At 39.4% G+C, this 20783-nt stretch overlaps 1 protein-coding gene across 2 annotated transcripts; it reads right to left on the reverse strand.

Moving 5' to 3' along the window:
- Positions 1-251: 251 nt before the first annotated feature.
- LOC110975386 (uncharacterized) lies at positions 252-20699 on the reverse strand. 2 transcript variants are annotated; one of them, XM_022227838.2, is made up of 7 exons: positions 20602-20699; positions 12021-12134; positions 11388-11726; positions 10668-11003; positions 5433-5756; positions 4984-5328; positions 252-3903 (listed from the first exon to the last, which is right to left on the reverse strand). In XM_022227838.2, exons 2-7 carry the CDS (start codon positions 12106-12108, stop codon positions 3788-3790), a joined length of 1548 nt encoding a protein of 515 aa, XP_022083530.2. In that variant the 5' UTR covers positions 12109-12134; positions 20602-20699; the 3' UTR covers positions 252-3787. The 2 variants fall into 2 exon arrangements, with proteins under 2 accessions (XP_022083530.2, XP_086986923.1); XM_087130797.1 differs by having other exon boundaries at positions 12021-12137.
- Positions 20700-20783: the final 84 nt, after the last annotated feature.

Below are 20783 nucleotides of genomic sequence, written 5' to 3' on the forward strand. Positions count from 1 at the left end.
TTGTCCGACTACAGGGAAAAGCTCCTTATCTTCAGTGACTGGTTGCAAAATAAGCCATGAAGATCATGCAACTTGTCATATGACTGTTTGTTTTGGCAAAGGTGGATATCAGAGAAGTCAATGAAGTGGGCACAGGTTGACTGAAAACAACAGTGGAAACGTATGGCCAATTTCCACATGGTTTACCGAAAGTGGAATTCTTGAAATTGAAAACATGAAGCATAGGATGTACCTGTGCCCTAAAAGCCTCCTAAAACATCCACACTTATTTCTTTGATTTATACCATTGTAAAATTGCAGCCACAATGATTTAAATGTAACCAGGTCCTACTTATGAATTTTCTACAAGAATAGTCAAGAATCTCCAAAACAATTCCAAGGAATCTCTCTTGAATTTAACCGATGTTCGTGATAATTCTTTTCAATTTTGGTCAACACTTTGCAGGAAGATGACTATCTGACAGCTAATCGAAATAAGCCAAAAATATCATTCCAAACAAATATCATATGGTATATGAATAACAAAATTATCTGCTGTTCAGAAATATATGATTGTCATAATTGCGTACTCACTGTTAATGTTTTCCAAAGATCATATTTTATTTTCATCACAGCTGTTGATTCAGTCAGTAGGTGTAAATTGAGCCCCGATCTGTGGACTACAGTTAGCGCACAATTTCGACAGGCAACCAGCTGCACATGTATTTCCAGGGGGCGCTGACGGAAATGAACGCTGGCTTGTGTATTTTTGTGCTTATTTCCAGATTTCAAATGGACACCATGGAGACATGGACATCCATTGGGGGTATATGCCCCCCATAGTTATCTGATTTACCTGCGGTTTGAAAATAACTGTACTTTTTTTTGTATCCTCTAACTTTACACCCAAAGCGAGCGACTAGCACAACTGCTACACAATGACATCAGATAGTCACTTGACAAAAAATTTAGTCATTCCCATGGAATAATTTGTCACATTTTTGGAATAATAAGTCACATAGTAGGAAGATTAGTCATCACGCTGGTGCAATGAGTAACAAAAATTACTCTTCAAAAATCAATTGGACTAATCTCTTGAATTATTAGTAACGCACGAAATTTAATTAGTAATCCCCCAGAATTAATTAATAATTCAGTAAAATTAATTGGTCTTTACATTTATTTATTCCTTTGTTCATCCAGCGTTGGAAGAACAGCCACAACTGGTTTTCATTAGGGCCCTGCAATAAAAAAATAAGCTAAGTAATAATAGAATTGTAAAACCTGAAAATTTTTTCCTTTAAAAATTAAGAAAACAAGTTAAGAAAAATACCTAAGATATGAGCAAAATGGCTAAGAAACATAAAATGAAAAGTATTGGTTAAAACAAACATCACCTCAGCAAACTGACATAATTTGTACATGTGAGTAGGACTTAAAAGAATTCAAATTTTACACAGGTAACTGAAACGCTCGATCTTAAAAACAGGAAAGAAGCGTACAGGCTAGACGGGTAAAGTTTTCCAGAGGTTTGCCCCGGTGACTGTAACACTTTGACTTGATGCTGTGCAAAATATGAGAAAAAATGGTCATATATTCAGGAGTACAGAATTCAGACATTCCAAAACATAAGCTTTCTTTGAAAATGGAAGCCATTTTAGTTTTGCCCAAAATTAGTCTTGCCGCTTTCACAAACAATTTGTTGAGCGTATTATATTTACAAATAGGTTATTTGGGAGACATTTTGGGGTAAATTTTTCAGCATTAGGGAGACATTGGCTTTTAGGGATACATTTCACTGTCTCCCTATTTTCAAACTACCAGAAGAGGGCCGAATTTTACCGTCCAAATTTTTAGAGATGATAGATTAGGGTCTCAAATGAAAACATACAAAGTTTGGTTCAGATCAGATCAGGAAATATTGAATTATGGGACCGTAAAGTTGGTAAAATTTTGCACGTTCTTATGACAATGTCTCCCTAATGACCCATTAGCGATAATTATTATTATAATGTCATAACTGCCTCCCCATACCGTACAGCAGTAATCCAAGGTAGGCAGTTGTAGTACTGAACAAGAGTGTACAGACTATATACTTCTTGGAATACAGTGGCAAATTCTATACTGTATACCTAGTTTAGAAGAGACTGTTTGATGGACATGCTCAACATGAGCAGATCAAGTCAAGGAGTCGTCAATAAAAACGCCAAGACACTTAAAGCTGCTGACTTTCTCAATTAAGGAGTCACTAATACAGACTTTGAAGTCGTTCGAAGCGATCTTGCGTTTTGATCCAATGGGCAGAGCCTTAGTTTTGGTAACACTGATTGTCAACTTATTTCTCACTACCCAGTCGTTTAAACTGGCCATTGCTTCATTAAGGCTGCTTTGGGTTTCTTCAAGCTTAGAAGAGCTACAAGTTATCGCAGAGTCACCTGCACACATATACAGTTTACAATCCTCGGGTATTACGTTAGTATTGCGACACAAGTAATAGCCGCACCACCAATAATTAGTCTTCTATACATTCTCAGCAATTCTATATATTCCAACAATTCACAACATCAATTAAAAATTACAAGAAATTAATATCTGCAAAGTCAGCGTACGTTGCCCACTAAAGGGGCTGTATTTATAATTAAACACTGCATAACTAACCACACCTGCCACAAATACGTCCAGTACGGTGTTCAAGTCCACTTTATAAGTTTTAAGTTTTGAAAATACACATTTCAGTCCATTGTATACAATATATACAATGGTACAGGTAGTACATATACATCCATTCATATTTTTTTCAATTCGTTACCGAAAATAACTTCACTATAAGATGTTCATTTTCCATGATTTGTCTAAACATTTAACACAAAACCCACTGTTTTGAAATAAATTGCCGTACAATGGTTTATGCACGATAATTATTCAAAAATAAATTACTACACAGTGATCAACAGGAGGCTTAGCAAGGGGTGTTTTATTCGCCTCCCAGCGCTGAAACGCAATGCATTGCAATGGGCCTGACAAAAACTTAAACATTAAGCATCCAAATTGACAGGGCTACATGACACGTAAAACCGCAGCTAGCTACTGGTCCCTAGGAAAGAGGGACAGGGACCAGTCCCAAGTACGACCAACCAATTGATGAGGAGTAGACCAACCAGCCTAGCCCCACGAACGCTACCTTGAAGTTCATGGTATGTTAGTATGGACCGTGCATGGAACTCGGAAGGTATTTAATATTGGGTGTGTTTGTTTAGCTAGGACGTTTTAAGTCAAACGTCCACGCAAGCGTTCGTTTAGCCATCACGTGATCTTCGTGCCTGCCCGGGTGTCAGCCACCACTACCCTGGCAGCCGAGCTGGTCTCCGGTGTCACGGACATCGACGGACTGTATTTTTGAGTAAACATGGCGGCGGACTTTTGCCATAATGCCTTGGGCAATTATGTGAGTCATGAAATGCATTGGGATTGAGCGGGTTTTTTTTTATTATTATTTATCTTGACACCATGTGTAATGTACAGTAAACTATATTCAATCAAGACAAAATAATGCGGAAGTTGAAAAAGGTAAACGGTTAAATTGTATCTTTACACCAACTTCAATCAGACCAATTTGTGCTCACTCAGCAGGCTGCCTATCGGTACTGTACTAGTGGGTGTAGGTAAATACATACATGCATACTGCACATTCGGCACAGTACCGCATCAGTACTAAAAAGTCTCACAGCAACATTTGTCTGAACAAAATCTCAACGAGTCATCACAGCAAATAGATTAGTATTTTAAAAAAAATGTTTTTGTGTTGTTTTCAATGTACAAATACACCGGCACCAGTTATTATTGACACTATAATGATGAGCGTTGTTGCATTTGGTCCATCAGAAGATGATGTAGGTGTGTTGTAACCGTTGCGGATCAAATCCTCTGAAAATCAAATCAAATAAAATAATCAAAACAAAATATGCTTGAAAATAATTGTTGTTTTTATAGCCTGAAAGGTATTTCGCAATGCTGCGTCATTTCGTTTAGTCGTGAACATATTTCCTACGGGGAGAAGAACAAAGTAATTGCAATAACCGAATTTGTAATTGCTGACTCACGAGTGACTACTATAAACACGATGCAAAAGAGAAATGTTTTAATAATTGTTGTGTGACGTCTTTGATCACGCACCTATAACAGATAAATCAACACATGTAAGTTGAGCGTGTATCTGTATGTGATTTATAAAATTATACTTTTTCACGTTTAGCCTCTGAGTAGGGCCTAGTCTATATCAGCCTTTTGGATTGCAGTGCAAAATAATTATTTCCGAACCCTGCGTAGAGACGACAGGGTCTAATTTGTATCATCATAATTCACTGCTATGGAAAGAAGAAGAAATTAATGTTCAGTTCTCAAGGCGTTCATGCGCGTTTGACGTGGAGCACGCTAAGTGCTCGTAACAGATTTATTCTGGAATGTGTGGGTCTTCACATGCACGCCAAACGCGTGCAAAAACCGGTTGGAAAATTTAGTTCCAGTCTGAGGGTGAACTTCAACTCAAGACAGATTGATCAGAGCTTTAGAGATTATAAGTACATTACGCACGAACAACTAATAGGACCTCGCGAACGCGCACGCGCACGTGTGATCTCAAAAGCGCATGCGCATTACTTGCAGCGTAGTAGAACATCACGTTGCCCTGTTCTTGGACAAACTTTACGTCGTGTACAAGAAGGGGCCTGAAACTGCTATGGCTTTACTGTGAGCGTTTTCGAAACGAGTGAAATTTTGGCTTAGACTTTGGTTTCGCTGGTTCCTGCCATTTTGAAGCAGAGTTAGAAACCACATGTTCAAGCTCTGACTGGAACCAGCGAAACCGAAGTCTAAGCCGAATCCACTCGTTTTGAAAACACTCTTATGATCTCAGAAATGAAGTGATTTTTTTCTCATTCATGGCATATACTGGCAGTATAGACTGGTGAGGTAACACATAAATAGGTTTATTAAAAGAATACTCACTTATGATATCAACAAAGGACTTGGTTAGCATTTCATCGTAGCTGAAGACGTGACACCAGTATCTTGCATTACCATCTTGACGACAATTTCTCAGACGGAGAGATCCATCTTGGGATATGTTGTAGCAACTGTTATTCCTCGACACCACCGTCGAACCGTTTGGAAGATTAACAATGCCAATGACCTCGGTTTCCTTATCTTCAGGTGCACCATGAGACCATATTAAGGTGGCTTTTGCCCTATTATTGTCATTTGTTAGTGCAAGGCAGGGAATTTCTACGTCCTGTTCATACGTTGCAGTATCATGTATGGCAACGATTCCATCATCAAGGGGAAACATTTCTCCTGGTTAAAAAGAAAGAATAAAATTAATGATGAAACGTATATTTGTGCGGGTATTCAAATCTGGGTGAAGCAAGAAAACAACTGCAACAGAAGGAAAAACATACCTATAACAGCAACCTTGATACTGTCATGTTTAGTTCCGGGTCCCAGGGAGCATCTGTAAGTTCCTGTGTGGTCATCATTTACCAATTCTATTGATAAAGCAAAGTCGTCCACAAGATCGAAGCCACCGTCGAACTCGACGTGATTATTCCACAGAGTATACGAGAGGAGATGACTGCCTGACGTACCATCATCTTTCATCCACGATACTTCGCAGGTTTTTTGGGAAGATGTCCAGCTTGTACACGGAAGTACTTGCTTTGTGTTCTTTAGAAGGTAGAATGATGATCGGGATGCCCGTAGAGCAAAGCCGATCTCGCTTTCGTCTAGAACAGTGGACACGATTGACGCATTAAAATAGACAAAGCAACAACATTTACAGAATGGTTTGAGATTACGAGTGGAAAGTAGCGTAGTTTACACCACTTCCTTGTGTTGTCTTTGTGTCGCGTTTCATGATGAACATATCAGTAAACAATATTCTACTTTTGTTTCAGTTTTTACATTTCACCATAATTGTGGGTTCTTGGGCTTTCATGTCTAGCATTTCATGCAATAGGGCAACCTAGAACTTTACTTCTAGAACCAGAAGGGGCAACTCCGTGGGCCTTCTACCCTAATGCAGTCCATTCAGATCGGACCAATGTTGATCAGGATGCATTTATTTCACTCAAAATTCCAGTTTCCCAATAATGTTCACCACAAGAGCCGTGAGAGCTGATCCAATTCTCTCTAAAACTTTTGACCTAGGGTTTCAACACCATGTGACTGACTATTTTGTGGAAACGCCGGAGCCTTTCACTCACCAACCCCTTATTTTCCTCACGATGACGACCCAGACACACCGTACACTTCGTATAAAACACTACGCGTGCATCGGCTTGATGCCCGACCGTTGAGCGGAATCTTGTCTTCATTACGCGACCGACTTGACGTCTTCGGACTGACATGACAGTAGTGTCCAGCTAAGGCATGCGCCGCAACCTGGATACTCAGCTGGTGGCATGAAAACGGACCAGTGGGAGTGGCGAAGCCCAAGTATGTTCATGTCCCATGACGTCAACTGTTCATTGGCGCGCCTGCTCATCTCCTTTTCAAGATTTTGTTCATCACCTCCACTACTCACTGAGTGGTACGGTACCCTGAAGTCAAAGTCGTCGGCTCAGCACGACATTTTGTGTACATTAGCATATAAATGGCACGCGTAAACATGTAAACACACAGACAGGACTGCGCTTGATCCGACTTGCCATTGCGAAGGTATTATTTCGGTCTAGAGTACAGTGCAAGGGTATCCTCAAGTTTATCAGAAAATCAACAAAGCATTAACTCCTAACTGTAAGAAGTAAATTTTGTTTGGACATGAAATAATTATAAATTACATCTGTGACGGATGGAAATGTGATCAATTGTAAGTAATTATTTTCCAAACTTCAAGAATAAATCCGAACGCATCTGCTCCAAAGTTTGGAGATTCAGTCTACTGATGGCACGAAGGTATACGTATCATAATCACTACCAAGAATTATTCTACAAGCACGCTTTTGAACTTGCTCAATTTATTAACCCAATTTGATCCTTAGACAGTCTTCCCCTTTTCAATCATCTAATTTTAGAACTTATTTCCAATAGAAATTGATCAAGCTTGGCAACAATTAGTTTTTTCAAGTGAAAAATAAAATCATTTGGGGGCTAGTTAAACCAGATTTTTCATTACATTTTCTGACACAGGCCAAAGAAAGTTTCTATTGAATTCTTTCACAGTGTCCTGGGTTGGGCGTAATGCAACTTCAGTTGTCTGAAAACCATTCAATAAAGTTTCCATTTGCTCGGTTTTGGGGCACCTCGAAAGTCCTCAAAATAGAATCCAAACTTCCCGCTGGCAAAAATTCTTTTTCAAAAAACATAAGAAAATTTGGGATCACTACATAAATTTTGGCTAATAGGAATCGAAATCTGAAGTTTCTAGTTGTCCACTTTTACTTCGTTTGATCGTTCCTGAACATCTACCGATCGGTATGGAACGCCAAAGAGCAAAAACTTGGAGGCAACACATCGATCGTTTTATTACATCGATCTATCGTTCTTCAACATGGATCAATCTATCCATTACATCGGTCGATCGGTTCCCTACGTCGATCTAGCGTTCTTTAACATCGATGGGTCGTTCTCTTTTGAAAGTGTGATGAAAAAAGAGCAGTGAAGAAAGAGCGACGGAGAAAGAGCGACAATGGAAGATCGATTGAGAGGGAGCGATGGCGAAGGTCGATGAAATTACATCGATGCGAACGGTGCACAATTTCATGTATGTGCACATGCGTATACGCACGTACTGTTTCACCTCTGCATGTTACGTTAGTTGGAGTGGAGTTGGCATGCATGAATTTTGTTTGTGTTTTCCAGATTGTTTTCTTAACAAAAAGCGTTTTTGTGGCTAAGAAAATAGCAAGGGAAACCGGTATGTGCAAGCAAAATAAGAATAATTGGTTGTTTTTCAATTTTTAAAGAGTATGCAGGATCATTCCAAGGTTCCTTATTACTCAGAAGGTTCAATTAGAGTTTCTACTTATACTCAAATTATGCATAAACGTATTGGTACTACCACCAGTGTATTAAAACTGACATCAACCAACTTTTCTCTCCATCCTGATCGCACTAACGCATTACAAAACATGCAAACATATCGGCAAGTAGAGATTATTCTTTGACCTTTGCTTGCACAAACCGGTCTCCCTTGCTGTTTTCTTAGCCACAAAAACGCTTCTTGTGGCGGCCAAACTCCACTCCAACCAACTGAACCCTCAGAGGCGAAACAATGCGTGTGTATGCGCATACGCACACACATAATATCGTGCACCGTTCGCAATCGACGTAATTTCATCGTCTTTTGCCTTTGCTCCTTCTCCATCTATCTTCCTTCATCACTCTCTCTCCCCCATCGCTCCTTGTCATCGCTCTTTTAACATCGCTCTTTCTCCGTCGCTCTTTTTCCAACAATTTTCTTCCATCGCTCCTTTTCCATTTCTCTTTTTTCATCGATCAAAAGAGAACGATCGATTGATGTTAAAGAATGATCGCCCTATGTAGTGAATCGATCTATCGATGTTGGTGAACGAGTGATCGATGTAACAGAACCATCGATGTGTTGGCGTTCCATAGATCAGTCCCCTACATCAATTGATCGTTCTTCTACATCGATCAATCGGTTTTCCATATCGATAAATGATCTCTTTTGATCGAAGAAGAAATAGCGATAAAAAAGTGCAATGAAAAAAGAGTAATGCAGAAAGAGCGATGTCGAAAGAGCGATGTCGAAAGAGCGATGAAGGAAGAGCGGGGGAGAGGGAGTGATGACAAAGATTGATGATATTACATCTGTGCTAACGGAGCACAATTCCATGTGTGCACGCATGCGTATCGGCTATGTACACAGTGTTAGTAGGGAAACGACGTAATCATACGTGTTGCCTCTTCATGAAGTGGAGCGGAATTTTCCCGCAACAATGATATTTTTTTCCAAACTGTTTTCTAAACAAGAAGCATATTTATGGCTTAGAAAATAGCAAGGGAAATAGGTCTTTGCAAGCAAAGTTTAAAGAATAATCGGTTGATATTAACCTAATATCCCCGCAGGTGAGTTGTGTGTTGACAGGTGTTACACATACACATTTGTGGTCCTGCAAGAGGCCGGAATTGACTTCCTATTTACGTATTATACTTAAGTCTAAGAAAACTTCACATGTACTTTCTTGGAAACTCAAGTATGCACATAATTTCTCAGCCACAAAAATCTTGTTAAGAAAACAATCTGGAAAACAAAAAAATCATCGCGGCAGCCAAACTCCATTCCACCCAACTTAACAGGCGACATATATGATTACCTCCATTCCCTATATCACTGTGTATACGCATGCAAACGCACATGGGACTTTGCAACGATGTAATTTCATCGACCTTTGTAACAGCTTTCTCTCCATCGCTGTTCCCTCATCGCTCTTTCGCCATCGCTCTTTTGCCATTGCTCTTTCGCCGTTGCTCTTCTTTCATCGCACTTTTTTCATCGCTCTTTTTTCGTCGATCAAAACAGATCTATCGATCGATGTAGAAGAACGATCGATCAATGTTAATTAACGATCGATTAATAGAACGATTGGTGTGTTGCCTCCCAGCTTTTGCCTCTCTGGCCTTAAATATGTATGTGCAGCTAGAGAAATAGCACACCGGATACAAGCGCCTTTCCAGATATACGTTTTCTACGTGCGTTGCGTACTCAACCTGTTCATGGTTTCACTTTACGGACACATAAATCGACTCCGTTGACATAGAACACGGGTGCGTTGCGTTCGGTGCGTCACGTAAAATTCGCCCCGGGAGCGATTAGATGTATACGCAACGCTTGGCGTATAAATGTTGATGTGCATTTAATTATGGAGGGCGCTTTAACTCAGCACGTTGACGCAACTTGCTTAGTTCTCTGGCGAGTTCTTCCGGATATCGGAGCACGCCGGTGAAAACGTATTGAAGAATCAAAACGGGATAACTGATAACTCGGATGTCGGTGTGACGTCATAATGGTCGAAGCGGATGCAAGAATTTCTGCATTTTCATTGGTCAATATATACAATGCGTCATGCATAAGAATTTCTATAACCAAACCGGTAGAGGAGTGTAGAGAAAACCATGCAAGTTTTCTTCACTAGATAATAAAGGCGCTCGTGGCTTCGCCTGTCATCCTGGTCTTTTTCGTGATACCATTGTAAGTGTCTGAGGATACCCATTAAATTTTCATGGGGGAAATGGTTCTTGAAAAATCCCCAAGAGCCAAGATTGTAGCCTTTATTCAAAGTGGGTCTTCCCAGCTTGTCCAAATATTGCATCCAGGCTGTCACGCGCACCTTGACTACAATGTCTTACATGCGCGCATTACATTGCTACGCTGCAAATCATAAAAGGAAGTGATATTCCTGCAAGTTACTCCATTCAATTTCGACTGATAACCATTTATTCGATCCTGTACCCTGGTCAACGCTGATGACCTGATGTAACTGGGCTGAATTGAAAAACACTTAGCGTTACAACCTCATAAAATGTGGTAGGGCCGGAAAGCACAAGGTTTCGTGTTTAGTTGTCACTGACAACTAAGCATTTTTTCTATATAATAATTTGAATCGTATACTCAGAAAATATGCAGTAATAAATAACGTGGCAAAAGAAGTCTTCTATTCTAGTTTATTTACCTTTTATTTGAACGTCAGTGTAGCAGTTGGCCGTTGTGCCATCAGAAAAGAATGTGTGGCACCAGAATCTCCCATCATCACTCAGAGAGTTGAACACAAGTGCAGAGCCACTGTCAGTGCCATAATTAGCTCCATACTCTGCCTGAATCTGAGTACCATCGGAGAAACGAGCACCAATGACCTTTGTAACAGTGCTGATGCCCTCTCCCGTTGACCAATATACCACAGATGATGGCGGGTTTGACAAGGCGCACTCACATGCCAGTCTGTGCCTATGACCTCGCTTAAGGGTGGTTGTGCTGGATTTGTCGCTGCTAACAGCTGGAAAGTTGTTTCCTGCAAAGGGTGATAAAGAGTATAGCAGACATCTTCTTCGATATAAAACAGGAATTTACCTCATCCTTTAGAATTTCACTCATTCCAAAGAAAGATTTTTTTTACTTGCAGTCGTGATGGACTGGAAGTGATACACGATACATTTTAAGACTTTTCCTGGTCCTTGGCAACTATGCTTTTTCTGTAGCTTACCAGTAAGCACAAGCACTCTATTTATGTGAACCTGTAAATTAATATGAATGTTGAGTAAATATTGTGATTGATCAGTTCAAGAAAAGGAATGACTGCCGTGAATAAAATACACTTTCCGAGTTCATTCAACGACGTTTTAAAATGCCGTATTTTAATCCTCTGCTGAATGTACGTTTTATCGCCTTTTCTTACCAATAACGTTTACGTAAATATCTTCCACTCTGTGCGTGGTGAAGTGCGGGATAACTTGGCAGAGGTACCGCCCTTCGTCAGCCTCGTTCACATGTTTAATGACAAGGCTAGATTCCGAAGAGAACATGTATCTGTCGCTGGTTGGGTAGACTCTACCTCTTGAGCGACTGATCAAACGAACTGTCATAGAGGTGTCATCAAGACTTAAACTCTTGTACCATAGGACGCCATCTTGCCTCTCGTGCGATCGGAACGATGGACAAGGAATCCTGTGAGTCACTCCCAGTTGTACGTTGGTTGTACCGTCCGTGGTATTAAATGCATCTTGAACGTTTTCAACTGCAAAGAAACACAGCAACAAGTATTAATAAGGTATCAGGAATTACCAATGGAAACAAATGCAAGGAACGCCCCAGGAAAAAATCATTGTCTTAAACTTTTTGGTTTCCATGGTTTACGAGGGGTCTGGTCAAGAAAACGCCATCTTTTCGTGTTTTGTATTGCCTTTTGGATGACTTAATACCAGTTGCAATATAAAATCCCCTATCAGCTTTTTGGGTGCATTTTTAGAGAAATGCGTTCTGAGATAAGCTTTGCGTTTCTGAATTTTTTTCTACATAATGTCATTCTCACTTGAAGACGATGGACATAGGTTGTACTGTGCAGTGCACACAATCGAGCTTAAAAGAAATAGCATCCACCTCAGTGATGAAACCATCATGATCCCCTGACTTCCGTACTTCTAAGCTGCTGGATAAAAAGAAGAAGTTACAAATGACTCTTACGAAGCAGTCTAGAAATTTGAATACAACTTTCTCAAGTGATTAAGGCAAATAAATGATTTAACAAAACTCAGCTCCCATTAATTCTTCAAAATGGGGCGATCAAACACGTTTATCTTAAGTTGTCGCGGCCAGTTTATTTTTGTTCATTAATACCTGTGACAGTTTTTATATTCCCGTTGGTCGAAACCTGTCATGTGACCATGTATTAACATTTGATAATGCCCGCAGATGAGAAGTTATAATGCCCGATGCGTAAAGCCTGGTTTCCATATGGTCGTTTGTAACACAGACGGAACGCAAGAACGTGAAGGCGCAGACACGAACAGAAGAGACTGTGCATGACGTCTTTTGCCCCAAAATTGAAACAAACTGGCTCACGAAACTCCGTGATTTTTAGTGGAAAATATGCTTTAGATTGACTGTACCGCTTCTTAATGCCAAACCTCTACTCCAGTCCAATGCATTTCATTGACGATCAGCTATTTAGTTGATCACTGGGGTGTAAGATTTTTCTCTTCGTCTACCTCAATTTATTACAGACGGCAGGTCTATAGAGTACCTTTGAATTTGTCACATAAAACTGCTTTGAATTTGTTACTTGCACGTGTGCCGACATTCTGTGTTTCCAGATTTTCTTACCGAAAGTATCATAGCACCGAGACGGCTCTCCTGAAGGTTCAAAATGACATACTGCTGAAAAGGAACTCTCAGTATGTCATTTTGCTTGTTCGCTTGGACTTAAGTGCTGCCTTCGATACAGTGATTTTAACTCATAAATATTCATGGTACTGTTTACATGTATTACAAAAGACCTAATTTCTAATCCTTAACTGCCTTAATCCTAAACCAGCCAAATGTATTTGTATTATATTGAGACAATGTAACTTATCTTTGGTCAAAAACGTGTAGAAATGGAATGTAATTCATCGTAAGACTGGGTGCTGCTTTCCCTCGGCCTTTCCCCCGGCGTCCTAAATCTTTCCTTATTGTATATGAATTAATATCATGATAACATTGTGGATCTTGTTACTCTGAATTTATTTTCATTGTTCATCTACCGGCAATGTTAACGAAGATGTGAAATAAACCAAACCAAACCAAACCCACATCACTAAGGCTTGTTCTGCGGCATTTTTCCACCTTCACAATTTGAGGCGCATCAGTAAATTTCTCTCTCACTCTTCGCTTTCAGTGTTAATTCACGCATTTGTGGCCAGCCGTCTGGACTATTGTAACGGTCTCTTGTATAATTTGTCAACAGCACAGATAATGAGATTATGGCGAACCAGGAATGATGCAGCTAGACTTCTTAACAAATACACCAAAGTCTCAATATATAACACCAATATAGCATCACCTTCACTTGTGACCTGTTTTGTACAAGATTAACTTCAAAATCATCCTGTTGTAACACACAAAGCCATCCATTATCTTGCTCCTAGATACTTAATGAATCTTCTCGTCATTAAGAAGGAGTCTAGATATCATCTCATCAGTTCAGCAAGCAACGGTCCTTTATTAAGTTACCCGAACGGTAAAATGCCACCCACACTTGGTGACAGGGCAAAAGCAATGGCTGCTCCTAAATTGAGGAATGCCTTACCATGGTGTATACGGTGCCAGCAGAGCCTTGCCGTTTTTAAATTTCAAGTGAAAACTTACCTTTTTAATATTGCATTTGCACAGTGATATTGCACTGCAAGATTCTTGATTTTATTAGTTTTATCTATTAGGGTTATTGTTATTTTTAATTTCAATATAGGTTTAAGCTGTGATTAGTAATTCTGGTGTCACCGTGTCTGGTATAATTAGTTGTCTTTTATCGTAGGTAGGGTTACAGGCGTCTGTCTCCGAGAAATATCGAAACATCTTTCCCCAACAGGGTCACGTTCTCCCTGTTGGCAGGGCAGACGTATCCCTGTACTGCGGTTTGGGCACTAGCGCGGTGACATTCGTTCATTTATCCTTTCATTTCTTAAATCAATTATTTTTTACGTCAACTTGTACTGCGCCGTTGATCATTTCTGTGGAAACGACGCATTATAAATTTCCAATTATTATTATTGCGTTATAGAGAAAACCTCTCCAAATTTTTAGTCATTTCTTCGCCAACTAACTGTTACGTAACAAAAATGTGTGTTTCCAGATTTGAAAATATACTGAAACGATAACACATTCCCGAAAGAGTAGAAACAGAGCAGTGTTTTACTTAAAAGGTGATTTGCAACTTGAATGAGCATGGACATTCATCGGTATAACAGACCAAATAAGCTAACAATCTAACACGTGGGCAAAATTAAGGACTTTATGCCTCAGGAAGATTAGTAGGATTTCAGTTGATTGGAAGATTAAAGCAAAATCAAACAACTGAACTCAAAGTTTGTTTCAAATGAGCGACAATACCAATTATAAAGTATTAAATTATAACGGATGATTCAATTCAATTAAAGCCTATTTTAACTGTTCCTGAGACGACACTCATTATTGAGGCAGTGTTCTGAACATGGCATCATGACTTCACAAATTATTTGTCTTTGCCCAGTGAATACGCCTCAGTAATCAAATGTTTGTTTCTTAGAAATCTGTGCATAAAGACAAACAAACAAAACAAATAATCTCAATGAAAAAAATTGAGGGCAAACACCTAAACTGAATGGTTTAAAATAAAAAAAATCAGACTAATGATGACGACATTTGACTGGGAACCGAGCATAGGCTTAGGCCCATGCATTTGCAGTCCGGATTGTCGATTACCGCGCAGCAAGACTTGCGTTTCAGACGTAAGATTCAATTTATTAAAACAAAAGTCATACCGATCGCAATAGGCCTAACCAATAATGAACAACGGAACGTGATTTTGAAAACATATCGTTTACATAGAATTCCAACAAAACCAAACAAACACTTGAGGACTGAGGCGTATTCACTCGGCAAAGATGAATAATTTGTGGAAGCCATGATGCCATGGAAAACTGCCTACAGGAGTATGTCCATGATGAGGTCGTATAAAAAATGTACAAAAAGTTTTCATTGCACATTTTTTGGTCTTTTGCATTTATTACATGCAGCCAATACTTCCGATATGTAATAAAATCTGTGAACATGTATGTTACCTTTGTTTTAACACTATAGGAAATGTACAAAAAAATCTGTGAAACGGATGGACACATTAAGGTTCTTCTGAAAGTTTCTGCTAATGCCGCAAAATCTTATTCCATACAAGGAACTTTGACTCGAGCGCTATATAACATTCTGTGTTTTTATCGAAAAAAAATATAAACAAATATTATGGGAATTTGCAGTGTCACGACATTTCACCCCAAAACTTTTAAGTACATCGGTTGAAAACGAAGCCTTCAGATCACTGCTGTACTCAATAAGGATTGCTATTTGAATTCCTGTTAACAATTCTCTCTCGCGATCTCACATCGACCAGGCCTTGTTTACAAGAATAAAATGACAACAGTAATAATAAGAAACGTGAACTAGCTTTCATATGTTGAATTTGTAAGCTTTTGCGAAGCAGTTGTACATGTTTAATGCAAAGTTCCTTATCTCCTGGCCATTTGGTCGATTGCAGTTAGAAGACGAACTATTTGTTGTGAACTTTGACTGGATTAGTTGAACAAATTGGTCAGGAACAAGTCAGTCCTTTTTCAGACTGCAAACGATGTCCTTCACAGATGCAGACTTGGATTTAACTGCAGGTTTTTATTCTACAATCGTTTGTTTTCCTTCTCCAGCTGAGCGATGCGCTCCTGAGCTTCCTTAAGTTAAGAGTCATCCTTCGACGATGACTGTATGCATGTTAAGCTATCTCAAGCTCACCAGAGCCAGATGCCTTATCGGCTGGGATAGGAAACGAGTCTTCCTTAGGAGGGCTTTCTTTCTCCTTTTTCGTTTGCGGTTGAAGTCCAAGCTCGAGACAGTAATTTGTCTGAAAAATGCTGACAGTGACAAAGAAAACAGTGAAATCACAAACTTTATTCCATGATTATGTAAACTGGAGGCTTTAAATGTTCTTGACAATTACTCATTTGTTAGTGCTTTTCTTTACTCATTATAATTAAGAAACTCAACAAAAGATCACATAAATTCCACGTTGGGCTGCCCCACCTTAGACAATGGTATTTAGTCATTCGTACTCAAGTTTTCTCCGCAGAAGTGATACAATGTAAACTTCGAGATTAATTAGTTAGAGTCTTCCAAATTATAATGGAAATAGGATTTACAGTTAGCAGAAGTCACTAGCTCAAACACTGCTAGCTTCAGCAGGGTCTGAATCACTTATCCACAACCAAAAGCTGTTCCACATCAGTTTACAAGTCTCCAGTACAGTTTACGGCTTTTCAATCAAACAGACAGAACATATAATCAACAATCACATGCATGTGTAATATAATCTTCCTAAGGTTGATAACAAAGTTAGATGAGACAAATCTACAGAGCTAGTTCTACGAAGAGTATTCTTTCAATATCTAAGCAAGTATCATTTCCATCAAATCAAACGTAAAAATCCATAGAAAAAATAGCAATACATTCATTTCATGTTAGAAATAATTATTTTTTAAGATATCGTTTAAAAACAAATTAAAAGCATGTTTCTTTACGATTTCACATTTATTTAATATTAAGATTAAAGTTCTTTCACCATAGATTTCATTTTGTGTGCAAAATGATCAAAACTGCATCATTCTATCTTGTTCTACTTTATGGCAATTTCGTCACGTTTAAGGCATATATTGAAAATACTTCTTTTCCCCTTATTTCTGGTACATATACTCAAATTCCGAAATATTTCCGTAAACAGTCTGCCGATAATTTACGTCTGCAGATAATTTATGTCATTTTGAAATTGATTTGAATTCAGTTGATTGGTCTTTAGTATTTAGATCTAATTACCCCTGTGAATCTTATAGGTTTTTTTAAATCTTTTACTTTCTTATTTGATTAAAATCTTCCACTTATTAAATTGAAAAACTACAATAGAAACTCCCAACCTAGGTCCCCCGGGGTAGCATCCGCTCTTTTAAAGTCTGTTAATCATAAAACAAGCTTTATTCTAAACTACTTCGCTCCCCCTCTTAATGCAATCGTTCTAATTATATTAGCTCATATATTAGCTCAGTATCATACCAGTTCTGCTAACGATTTTCATATTCCTTACGCCTTTCTTAATCTTTTACTTGTGTATCTTATCAGGGTCCTAAATTTTGGAATTCTTTAAGTAATAATCTTAATTAAATCAATTAATAGTTTGTTTGTCTTCGAGGCACAACTTAAGCTTTGGCGTGTGGATAAATAGACGAGCTATTTATATTATTTCCATTTCTTCGCTCTAATTGTAGTCGTTTTTATTGGACTTGCTAATCTCTCGTTATCTTTGCCGTCGGGTTTGTCCTATGTCTCTTTGTGTGTAGCATTAATTTATCAGTTATATACTCTGTATTTTTGGCCACTATAATTATGTACTTAACCGTTCGGTGGGCAATCTTTTCCACAGGGCGCCGGGTGGGTTGATTGCTCACCCCCAAATTGAGTGGTGGCGGCAGGATTTATATTTATCAGATGGGGTGCACCTTGTGGATGCCGCTTCGGAATTCCTTATTTATAACTACCATACGGCGTTACTTCAGTCTTGCGGAGTAGCTTGATTTCCTGTTACAATGCCAGCGCAAACACCACCTCCCCCTACACGCGCGATGTCACTTACCTATCATCACGCGGCCCATTTGGCGGCGGTCATAAATGATCGTATGGCAGAATTTCATTCTTATCACCGTCATGGGCCTTAGGATTATGAATCAATACAGCTATATAAAACCTATGCAATGAAGGAATTCTTACAAACATGGAATCGATAGGAAGTCTGTATAATGTTTGTGGTTTACTTTGCAGTTTATAACCCAGATGGAATGGGTAGTCTATATACGGGTACGTACAGGTGTGACGTAAATAATGTCTATTCCGCGGATTACGCTTCGACCGGGAATGATTATGCTAGTAATTACTGCTAGACCCGATGTTATGTTTCGACCGGACTTGCTTTAATAATCGATGTTACGTCTCGCGGCTTACGCTTCGACCGGGGACTATTTGCTGCATTGATTTACAATCTATTCTGTTGTCTCGTGGCTCACGCTTCGACCGGAGACTGATCATGCTTAAGTGTCTTATACTGTTGTCCCGCGGATTACGCTTCGACCGGGGACTTGCCATGTTTAATTGTGTGATACTGTTGTCCTGCGGATTACGCTTCGACCGGGGACTTGCCATGTTTAATTGTGTGATACTGTTGTCCTGCGGATTACGCTTCGACCGGGGACTTTCCATGCTTAATTGTCTTATATTGTTGTCCCGTCGATTACGCTTCGACCGGGGACTTGATAAGTGCAGCCAGTTACCGTCCGCGGATTACGCTTCGACCGGGACTTGCTTAGTTTAGCTTATTTACAATGTTGTCTCGCGGCTTACGCTTCGACCGCAGACCGGCTATGTTTAAATGTCTTATATTGTTGTCTCGCGGCTTACGCTTCGACCGGGGACTTGATAAGTGCAGCCAGTTACCGTCCGCGGATTACGCTTCGACCGGGACTTGCTTAGTTTAGCTTATTTACAATGTTGTCTCGCGGCTTACGCTTCGACCGCAGACCGGCTATGTTTAAATGTCTTATATTGTTGTCTCGCGGCTTACGCTTCGACCGGAGACTTGATAAGTGCAGCCAGTTACCGTCCGCGGATTACGCTTCGACCGGGACTTGCTTAGTTTAGCTTATTTACAATGTTATCTCGAGGTTTGCGCTTCGACCGGGATATGCTCAACTATCACTTACATAAAATTCTATTGGTTATCAATCTGGAAATAAAACTGCTCTGGCCGTACGATAACAAAAGAATTAAACTTGCGCTAATGTAAGATTTCATTCATTTTGTGTCTGACATATGCGGCAATAATCCGCACTTCTTGAGGTTCTATAAAAAGGTGCCAAAAATAGCCACAAGCAGACATTACAAGGAATCAAGTTTAAGTTTGTCAAACTTATGAATCTGACAATGTATCTGAAATCATTAATATTTAATGACTACCCAATCCTCTCAGAATTTAACGACAAGCAACATTTGCCAATTACTTTTAATTATAGGTTTTGCCCTTAAATAAACACTCTATACTCTCTGCTTTTCCGAGAGTTTATAAAAAAAATCACAAGCTCACTCGGTTGGGACTTGAACCCACGACATTCTGCTACTAGCACAGACGTCTTAACCACTCGACCACTGAGCAGACCGGGGTCGGCTGTGGCAGCGGGCACCGCAGAAGGCACTGCGAACTTACTTTTGCAGAAACTGGTTCAGTGTACATTAATTGGGTATTCACGCAATTACAAAGTTTTATATCCATGCATGCAAGCTTTCTGGGAATCTCAGTAGTTTACAGAAAATGTCGAAATTGCATGTATATTATACGCTTCAAGAGTGCAAATAATATGTTACCTTCATCGTGTCTTTGCAAAAGAAAACTCGGTTCGTGCATAATGAAGAGCAAGGGCGCATACCTTTCTTTACTAGTACTGAGTCCATCTGGGTATCACCTAGTGCATGACTTTTATATTAATCAAGAAAGATGCTGGAATGTTTTCATTACACATTACAGTCAAAGTCTTAGGCGAATCGCTGTTTGGCAAAGTTTTATTCTTGTTTTATTTGTGAAATTTGTTTGATGTTGGTTGGCTATATCGATTTTTATTTAGAATCCGCAACCGGTGTGGTTGGAATCTACAAGGTTTCTGTGGGACCAGAAATCAGAATGATTTCCCCCTCACCATTCATTCACTTGTGTGTTTTTTTTTCGCCGTTACTGGCCTTAATGATTATTGAACTGTACGCTTCAGTTATATGCATTTGCAGGAGAACTCACGACGAAAAGGGAGTTACACCACAAACCAGAACTTCGCCAGGGCTTCATTATTTGCCATTGCAAAATAATTTAAGTCTCGTATGCGTCAAATTATAAGTACAATCTTTAAACGCCGCTGCCTTAAGAACTACATTTCCAAACAGACTGAAAGAGAACATGGTATAAGCAAAGATGGGTCATAAGAAAAACGAGATTTTTCGTTTTGTTAATATGCTCAAACATTTCACAGACCTGTTGTAGCAACCTGCTCATTCGATCTGAGTGAAGAAGCACAGTTGTAGGCAGGAATCTGCTACAGGTAGAAACAGTAACAATATTTCGTTGATGGTTTTTATTATGCGACAGCACCTTAAAGGTTAAATTACATGCAAACTGCTCTGTGATGACGTTATATCACTCCCTGTTCCGATTGCTGCATAGATCAGTGTGTCAGTTTTGCTCATAAATTCTACAGCCTGTTGCATTCTGCCACATTTCATCCCCTTGGGCTACAAGAGGGGAAAATTTCACTCACCTTACGCACTGCTTTTTCTTGGAAGATCAAACAGCCTTCATGTATGACAGAGGGAAAGGTGTGTTATGGAAAGGTCTGCTGAAAAGATCCCTTCTTGTCAATGCAATTGCACCATGTGATTACACATGTCAATATTTGAAATGTGTCTACTTTGATAAAACGTAAAGATCAAAGTCAGCAAA

The sequence above is a fragment of the Acanthaster planci genome, linkage group LG20 (assembly GCF_054643075.1).
Source record: "Acanthaster planci isolate LZ-2023a linkage group LG20, COTS_SCS, whole genome shotgun sequence".
NCBI lineage: Eukaryota > Metazoa > Echinodermata > Asteroidea > Valvatida > Acanthasteridae > Acanthaster > Acanthaster planci.